The sequence below is a fragment of the Olea europaea genome, chromosome 13 (assembly GCF_002742605.1).
Source record: "Olea europaea var. sylvestris chromosome 13, O_europaea_v1, whole genome shotgun sequence".
NCBI lineage: Eukaryota > Viridiplantae > Streptophyta > Magnoliopsida > Lamiales > Oleaceae > Olea > Olea europaea.
The window spans coordinates 20,264,423-20,273,662 of NC_036249.1; the positions used below are offsets into that span (position 1 = coordinate 20,264,423).

The 9,240-nt window shown below is 35.1% G+C and overlaps 1 protein-coding gene across 3 annotated transcripts in view; it reads left to right on the plus strand.

Moving 5' to 3' along the window:
• Positions 1–9,240, plus strand: part of LOC111407821 (mitochondrial-processing peptidase subunit alpha-like) — a 22,074-nt gene extending 12,834 nt beyond the window's left edge. Inside the window, exons 1-13 of one of the 3 annotated variants that reach the window (XM_023037508.1) lie at positions 2,013–2,187; positions 2,931–3,365; positions 3,445–3,612; positions 3,738–3,905; positions 3,990–4,070; positions 4,374–4,389; positions 4,477–4,527; positions 4,725–4,822; positions 6,449–6,521; positions 6,788–6,858; positions 6,987–7,036; positions 8,735–8,847; positions 9,076–9,240. In XM_023037508.1, coding sequence (XP_022893276.1) covers positions 2,149–2,187; positions 2,931–3,365; positions 3,445–3,612; positions 3,738–3,905; positions 3,990–4,070; positions 4,374–4,389; positions 4,477–4,527; positions 4,725–4,822; positions 6,449–6,521; positions 6,788–6,858; positions 6,987–7,036; positions 8,735–8,847; positions 9,076–9,128 — 1,416 coding nt within the window. In that variant the 5' untranslated portion in view covers positions 2,013–2,148 and the 3' untranslated portion in view covers positions 9,129–9,240. Of the gene's footprint in view, positions 1–2,012; positions 2,188–2,930; positions 3,366–3,444; positions 3,613–3,737; positions 3,906–3,989; positions 4,071–4,373; positions 4,441–4,476; positions 4,528–4,724; positions 4,823–6,448; positions 6,522–6,787; positions 6,859–6,986; positions 7,037–8,734; positions 8,848–9,075 lie in introns of those variants that run through there. The other 2 variants (XM_023037509.1, XM_023037510.1) reach the window with 2 other exon arrangements.

Sequence of the window (9,240 nt, forward strand, 5' to 3'; positions counted from 1 at the left end):
TGTCAATAAACACGAGTTTGAGTAGCCACGAGCCTTCTGGACCCCTATATTCGAGAAGTTGAACTCATACGAGTGGCGAGATGTACATGTTGCTCACATAATTTGGGAGATACCCTCATTACTTTAGTTTTCTAATGAATGTGGATGGTGACTTGTGATTTCACCAACGCGATATCTACAATCTATGCCAATTCTTCTGTTATTTGTTACGTAATTAATAATTTTGACCTTCTTAAGTTAGGAGGCCCGATCCTTAAGGTCGACGCGGTGAAAATAAAGCGAAATATAGGAGAAACCAACAGAACAACATAGATACCATTAAACGTTACTTGTGTCGTTCTGTCGATAAACAAGAGTATGAGTTGTCACACGCCTTCCAGACCTCGATATTCCATAATTTGAACTCATGTAATTTGCGAAATGGACATGCCGCTCACATAATTTGAAAGATACTCTCATTGCTTGGACAACAGGAAAAATGAGAACAACACTAGTGATGTTACTGTTATGAAAACAGCACAAGTGTCGTTACTTATGTAAACACGATACGAATAATTGATAACTTGTATATTTAAAAATAAATTGTTACTAGATCAATGATATTTAATATCTAAACATCATTTCTATATTTTTTAGGTAAAATACTCGAAATGGTACCGTGATATTTTGTTATAACAAAAAATAAATATCTATCATTATGACTTCATCGATTCAAGTATATATTAAAATAATATGAAAATAGTTACAATATTTAAATTATCAAAGTAACCACAATATATTATCAATAAGAGACAGATCATAACAGATAATGGTTGTACTGTCACTTTACATGGAGGATAACGACTGTAGTGTCGTTCTACACTACAAATAACGACTGGACTGTCGTTTCCAATCGTTATCGTCCAATAGTTGCGGACGATCCAAATATACACCAAATGAGAAAATAAAATCAATTAAAATATCATTTTATACTATATTAAACAATAAAAGTACCAATGTAAATGAGATTTCTAAAAATACCTTTCTTTTTTCTTTAAATATAGTGGAAATCTCAATGTAGATAATATAGATAATAAAATTCTTGTTCAAATGCTCACAATGTTGGAGAAGATAGAAGAAAAATACAATGAATATCAAGATTTTAGGGAAGAAATCACAGGGAAAACAGGTTAATGCATTTTGTAGATGAATTGAGGGATTTAATTAGATTGAAAGGGGTATTTGGGTATTTTCCATGATGAGGGTATTTTAGATATTTGACATTATTTGTTTATTGTATTTTATAAATGAAAGCCATTTGACCAAGAAATATTGAAGGAAGGCTATTTTATCAAAATCATTGTTTGACTAGACTTTTTTATCAAATCCCCCATTTTTTTAATATCCATAGCTGCCTATTGGCAGCAGAAAGACAGTCGACCGACAGCAATAGGCAGCAGAAAGACAGTCGACCGACAGCAAATTTGCTACCAGCTATAATTAGCTGCCTTAATTGACAGAAAAAATGCTGCCTCAACAGGCAGCCTCATGTTGAGGCAGCTATAAAGCTACCCTTAACTGGCAGTCAAAAATGTTGATATATATGTGTGTGTGTGTGTATATATATATATATATAAAAAAACCATGCAAAGATCTAAACAAAAATGCCCAGTTATACAAATTGAATACTTGGACTTTTAATCAATTAGTGCAATTCCTCAACCTTACATTTTCTTTAAGGAAAAATGAATGCCCTTAATTCAATCATTAAACCAATAGTAAGTTTACTAATAACGAATGGGTCAATGTTCAATTTGCAAAAATTCTTATGGGTCGGCTCGTGTGGCTCGTCGAGCTGACTCCCCGAAATGGGGCTCGGTGCCTCCGAGCCAGGTTGACTCGGACTTTTTCCAATCCAAGTCATTGGTGATTCGAACCGACGAGTTTGATTGCTATCTCGAGACTCGCATTGAGCTCGCACGTGTAAACGCATCCCACGAGACGGAGTCTATTGTTGGCCTTTCCCCTCCCTAAAATACTCGAAATAATAAAAAAAAAAAACTTCTCATTTTTGCAGTCTTGACTGCAATTTTTTCGATCCCTAACCCTCGCAGTCTCTTCGGATAATCACCATTTTTTTTCAATTACCTATAGATCATCGCCTTCAGCATGTATAGAACCACGGCTTCTCGCCTTAGGGCTCTCAAGGTCAGATTTTCCTCTCTTAATAATAGCTCCAAGTATTTACACGCACAATTTTACTCGATTTCTTACTCACTTATTGGTCACTTGTATATATGTATGTGTTTGTATCTTATCGGTCTATTTGTGATTTATTGTTCAGAAGTTAGATCTGAAGGTTGCTCAGATATGGTTATTTCGAATATCTGGTGATTGATGCATTTTGTATTGCATATCATAAAAAAAGATTATTTATTTTTTATTTTGTGTATTTATTTGTATTGAAAAAATATGCTGCTTTTTTGAATAAAAGTTGATTCTTTTTGTTTTTTCCCCCCGTAATGCTTGATTCTAAGAACTGGGAAGATGGTTAAAAGGATATATAATTAATCTTTATTATTTTGTCGTTGTTACTTTTCCTCGGGACATTCTTGGGCATTTCTTTGGTTTAGTTGCACGAATGAAGGGAAAATTTGGCCTGGGGCTCATTAGGTGTACCTATGCTACTTGTACGTTTGAAGATGCAAGTGTAATTGGATTCGTTTGTTTTAATATGAATATCGAATCTTTAATTCCATCTATGAGAATGAAATCAGTCTTTCAAATCACAACATTGATTATAGTTAGGAATACATTTATGTCTATAAGATAGTCAATGATCATTTATTTTTTATTATTATTATTTTTTATTTTTAATGTTGTATTCCAACAGTACTCTGACAGAAGTTTTCTTGTCACATTGTAAAAATCATCATCAAATTACATCACAGGGTGGAATGGGGCATAGAGGGTTGGCTAGATTTGTGAGTACAAGTGCTGTTGCAACCAAATCAACATCAGGCAGTTTCTTTAGCTGGTTGACGGGTGAACGATCCTCTTCTGTTCCTCTAGACTTCCCTCTTAAGGATATTGCACTTCCTTCAATTGGATTATATGTTGATTGTGGCTCAATCTACGAAACTCCGGCTTCATTTGGAGCCACGCACCTCTTAGAACGCATGGCTTTTAAGACTACTACTAACCGGAGCCACTTGCGCATTGTGCGTGAAGTTGAGGCAATTGGTGGCAATGTGACTTCTTCAGTCTCTAGGGAGCATATGAGTTACACCTACGATGCTCTGAAGACTTATGTTCCTCAAATGGTAGAGCTCCTTGTTGACTGTGTGAGGAACCCTGCTTTTTTAGACTGGGAGGTTAGCGAACAGGTATCGTTTGTCTCCATCTTGGAAATTGCTGCTCAAATTTTATAGGTTGTTCAATAAAATATGGTTATATCATTTACAGCTCCAGAAGATGAGCGCTGAGATTAGCGAGTACTCCAAAAATCCTCAACATGTACTTTTGGAGGCTATTCATTCAGCAGGTTACTCGGGTCCCTATGCAAATTCTCTTTTGGCTTCAGAATCTGCAGTTAACAGATTGAATAGTACAGTTTTGGAGGAGTTTGTTGCTGTGAGTCGCTGACTCTCCATAATGCATCCATCTTTTTAGTTTCTTCGTTCTTTTCTTGTCCATCTTTACAGATAAGTACAATCATTAAGGACAAATTTATGCTAATTGTGTTTTACATTGTTTAGGAAAATTACACTGCTTCCAGGATGGTCCTTGCCGCGTCGGGTGTTGAACATGACGAGCTACTAAAATATGCGGAGCCACTTCTATCTGACTTACCCAATGTACCCCGCCCTTCGGAGCCAAAGCCTGTTTACACTGGTGGTGATTTTCGCCATCAAGGGGATTCAGGGGTGTGTATCTGAAGTTTCCTGTTTTATTTCACTTCCTGCTATGAACCTGAATAGTGGTAACAATGTTTTTCAAATTCTGATCAGGTGACTCACTTTGCTCTTGCCTTCGAACTTCTTGGGGGCTGGGCCAAGGAAAAGGATTCCATAATTTTGACTGTTCTTCAGGTGCTTTCTTTTAACCATTGATTCTTCCTTTTTTTGCTTTTTTGGAATATAAGACCTCATGAGGTCGTGCACATCACTAATTTATGAATTTCAGCAAGTATCCAATGATTTATTTGCATATGCTTCTTTCTATCTAATGCTTATTCTGAATAGAGATAACACGAATGCTTGTTTCTTTATCTTTCTCGTTTTGCGCCTTCTGGCCCCCCCTTGTTCTATATTGATCGTTCTCGTTTCTTTCACGGTTTTGTTTTGGTTTGGATACTGTCTTGTAAGGAATTACTGATTGTATTGATCATGTAGATGCTTATGGGAGGAGGTGGATCTTTCTCAGCTGGTGGTCCTGGAAAGGGGATGTACTCTAGACTATGTGGGTTGCCATTATTTTACCTAATCATTTTAGTAGGTGGATCTTTCTCAGCTGGTGGTCCTGGAAAGGGAATGTACTCGAGATTATGTAAGTTATGTTTATGTATCTGATAAAATTAACGTGGTTCTCCACTTATGTAATGCTCAACTCACCTATAAATGTGTTTAAATACACATCTACGTGTGCTGAATTTCATTTTGCATTATGGCGTCTTCATTTCTGCATATAATTTTTTGAAAATAGATTCGTCAATTCATTTATATGCTCTTTCTATTGATGAGCAGATCTGCGTGTGCTCAATGAGCATCCCCAGATTCAGTCCTTTTCTGCATTCAGTTCCATTTACAATCATACTGGATTATTTGGAATTCAAGCTTCAACTGTAAGGAATTATTTAAATTTTATTTTACAAGGATTTTGTTTATTGAATTATTTTTTTCCCTGTAATGTTGCAGCTTTCTTATATAATATTTGCTGTTTGGATCAAATTGTTCTATTTGATTTGGATTTTGATGGATTATTCTTTTATGGTTTTAGCCTTCCATTTGTTTCATTTTTTTATTAGGGATGTTTGTGAAATCCTTTTGAACATTTAGGTTTGGTACTTTAAAAGGGCTTCTGGTTGTGAAACACCTAACAGCCTCACCTATTAAATTAGAGGATGTATATCAGCTAGAGGGTAGTGGATTGATGAAAAAACAAAGGAAAAAAGGTTTTTGTATAGAGGTTACAAGGCATGAGAGGGATGCTGGCAATGGTGAGCCTAGAAAATAGTAATACAATTATACACGCATAAACCCAGAAAGATGGACATAATACTGAACCAAACCTCACTCTATTTGATTTGGAGGGCATCAAATCAATGTAACCTAGGAAACCTAGAACTTCTTTTATCCTATGTTAAAGTGGCAGAAAATACTAAGTTGTCTTATAGTCAAATCTGGTTTGACCTATAAATTGATGGCACATTAATTATGGGTTAGATGTTAGCATCTAAAAACAATTTTGGTGTGGTTTTGTAGGATAACCGGTTGTGTTCAACATGTTAGAGCAATGCATTTTGTCACAGTACACAGAAGTTACTGATAGGATATTACGCCTTTCACTAGGCAAGTATTATGTTTAGGGATAGAACTCTTTTCTAAATATTTTAATTGTCACTCAAGCATTCAAAATTGGTCCTTGGCATTAAATTTTCCGACTTTTGAATGAGTTCTGAGACTGGACTGCAAAAGTCATGCATGTTGCTTAAGTTAATTTTGGTTTATGTTCATTTATAGCCTACAATCTAGTTTCTTTAGATCTGTGGATCTGGCAACGAACAAAATAGAATGGCACACTTTTCGGAAACTCTACAATAATCATTTTCCTTTCTTACTATAGCTATTATATATTTTTAACTCAAAGTTATTAGTAAATAACAAATAAGTATTATTAAAAAGATTTCAACCTAAAAAATCAATAATAAGTATAAACTAAATTTAAACTATATAAATGAAGAATTTTAAAGAATTTAATGAACGTGTTGTGTCTGTACTTTTTTGAAAAATCACGAGTCGACGTATCTAACACGTATCGTGTCAGACACACTTGTCCGTGTCGGTGCATCATAGCCTGTGTACCTGCAGAACAAGTACTTGATCAAGTTTATCATTATTTTTTGGTAAAAGGATTCTGGATTCTACCAAAAGATGTTCCAAATATTCTCCAGTTTCCACCCAAAACCTTCTAAAATCTCTTATGTTTTGGGGAGGGATTATATTAATTACTGTGATTTTACCAAGGTGTATTGTCTTTTAAGTTCCTGATTTCTCAGTAAAATATATTATCTTTTCTGGTGATAAAAGAGTTCATTATTTTTTGGATCACCGATAAAAAATTAAAGCAAAATCTAGTGCAAGTTGCTTGACTAAGCAACTAACCATTGCCCTTTTTACTTGCCCGCATTATGGCTTTCTTTTCCTTCTGGATTTAAATTGGAAATGAATAAACCACTTTTTGGATTCAGGGATCTGACTTTGCAACGAATGCCATTGATATAGCAGTTAGAGAACTCATTTCTGTTGCTACTCCAGGAGAAGGTTGGCCATAGACTTCACTGAATATTATTTTCTTTGATTTGATAGCATTTATGTATTATATTCATGCTTTTAGTTTTGTGATTATTAATTCTGAATGGATGCTGTAATATAATCTCCTAAATTTTCTTGAATGATTAAAAACCTGCATTGTGGTGGTTATTCGTACTCAAAGTAGGGAAAATTTTCTGCTAATGGTAATTTTGGTAATCTTATTCATATGATTTTTTTGTTGAACCAACTTGTTTTCCTCATCTTCTTAAATGCAGTTGACCAAGTACAGCTCGACCGTGCTAAACAATCGACAAAATCTGCCATTTTGATGAACCTGGAATCCAGAGTACACAAAATTTTCATACATCATTTTAAATCTAAAATCTGTTGACTAAAGTTACAGATCTTCAATGGATATTATGTTTTCTGCAATTTTTTTGTATAATCTATTTACTGTGCATATGAATATTGCAGATGGTTGCATCAGAAGATATAGGTAAACAAATTTTGACATATGGAGAGAGGTATGTACTGTTATGACTCTGCACGGAAGAATATGATGCTAATGATAACTGACTGGAAGTGCATGGTGGTTGAACAAATTGATGTCTTGTATCCTCTTTGCTCCTCACCCAATCATCTCTACTTCATTAAAAATAATTTTAAGTAGTTATTCTTGTTTCCCTTTTGCTTCTCGTCGAAATAAGGAAACAACAATGCAATCTTGTAAGATAATTTGCTTTTGGCATGTCATCTAGGGTTGAATTTCTGAGGTGAAAAAATTATTAATGACTAGAGCTATAGATTGTAAAGTTACATGTATGGAAAAAGATAATTGACAGCGAAAAAAAGAAACTTTCCTTTTTCCTTTGTAACATTTTCATCCATAAAAAAATTGACATTATGTAATTAGTCCGGACCTTGAAGACTTCTTAAAATATTTTTGAGCTAACTGGCCCCCGGAATGCTGCCCCCCCTGGGGGGGAAAACTACACGTTTCATGGGACCCACACCATTTATCACTTTTCAGCCACACATTTCAGCTTTTATCAAATCTACTAAAAATCTGATTTTTGAGTAAAACCGAACAGGGGCTGAGTTGATCTTCTTTTCCTTGCTGGACTCTGCATTCCTTGGTAATTTTCGTAAATGGATGTTAATGGTATGAAATATGAAGATGTTGTGTAGGAAACAAATGAGAGTGAAGCATATAATTTTTACCATAACTGAAAAGAGCCTCAGCACTTAGGATGAGACTTGAAAATTGTTTTCTATAGAAATAATGCATTATTATTGAATTGAAATGAACGTCAATGGGCTGGAATCAGGATTTCTAGAAAGTGTAACTGTATCTGATAAAAATAATGTCCTAAGAAACAGGGTGACTTTCTGATGTATTGAATGATATAGGAACGAGCTGGTTAATTGAGCAAGATCTATTTCGAGTCACCCACTGAAAACTGTCTGGACTTGGACTTTGTATAACAAAACATAATGAACATTAATAAATTCTATCATCTTTTTTTCCTGAAAACGTGTCAATGTAGTGAGGAGAACTTCCATCAAAGGTTACCAGAACATTGTCAACCAACAAATCCAGTTCTTAACATGCCTAATATTGACGTGCATGTACTTTTGAGTGCTGGAGAAGCATATTACTTGAGTAGAGCATGAAGTGCTATAAAGCATGACTCGCTTAAAGGGAAACAAAGGGGTTCAGATATTTGTACTTTATTATTGGTTAAGGTGGTGGCAACTTTGACAACGTCAACTTCTCGGGGCTGGGAGAAAAATAGCGTTAACATCTTTGTTACATGACCTGTGCATAGTTATTACTGAGGGCAATATAGGAGATCTAACAAAACATCTGGGTTATAATCTAACCTACTATTTACGTCTAGGCCAAATAAGATGAATAAACTTGTTATGGATTGACCCCATTCGATTTTGGATTTTAAGAACTATTAATGCATTGGAGTTATTTCTTTTTGATTGGCAAAATATCTTTCTAAAACTTGCTTCTTTCAGTGCATAATAATAGCGAATATTCGACAATTGTTGACCCTAATTTGATTTGGAAAAGTTCGTTCTTATTTAGTGCTCTTACTACTTTGATTAAAAAAAAGGAGGGAAACTAGATTTAAATATTGATGTTAGATATCTGTTCAGCAGAATATCAAGGTTTAGGTCAAATATATATGTATTTGCTTTCCCATCTACAGGAAACCCGTCGAGCATTTCTTGAAAGCTGTAGATGAAGTTACTGCTAAGGATATTGCTTCCATAGTACAGAAGCTTTTGTCATCTCCCCTCACGATGGCATCTTATGGAGATGGTAACTACAATTTCCAACAAAAACATTTTCACAATGATAATGCACATCGCTTGTGATCTCATCAGCATTGTATATTCAATCATGCTGCTTGTACAACTAGTTTGACACTATGAGTTGACAGGGATCCTGACCATAATTGCAATGGCAAGGATCTTTACACCTCATACATTGTCACTGTACAATGAGCTTAATTCTTGCATATTTCTAATTTCACCCTTCATCTGACAGTTCTTTACGTGCCAAGCTATGATGCGGTCAGCAGCAGGTTCCATTCAAAATGAAATCGTCGTGAGGCACTCGTCAGGCACCTTTCCAAGTCTCAAGATCGTCGTTTTTTTGGGTAATTTGAGAATTTTGGACCTCTTTTCACCGATAGGTTGGACGAGTTACATG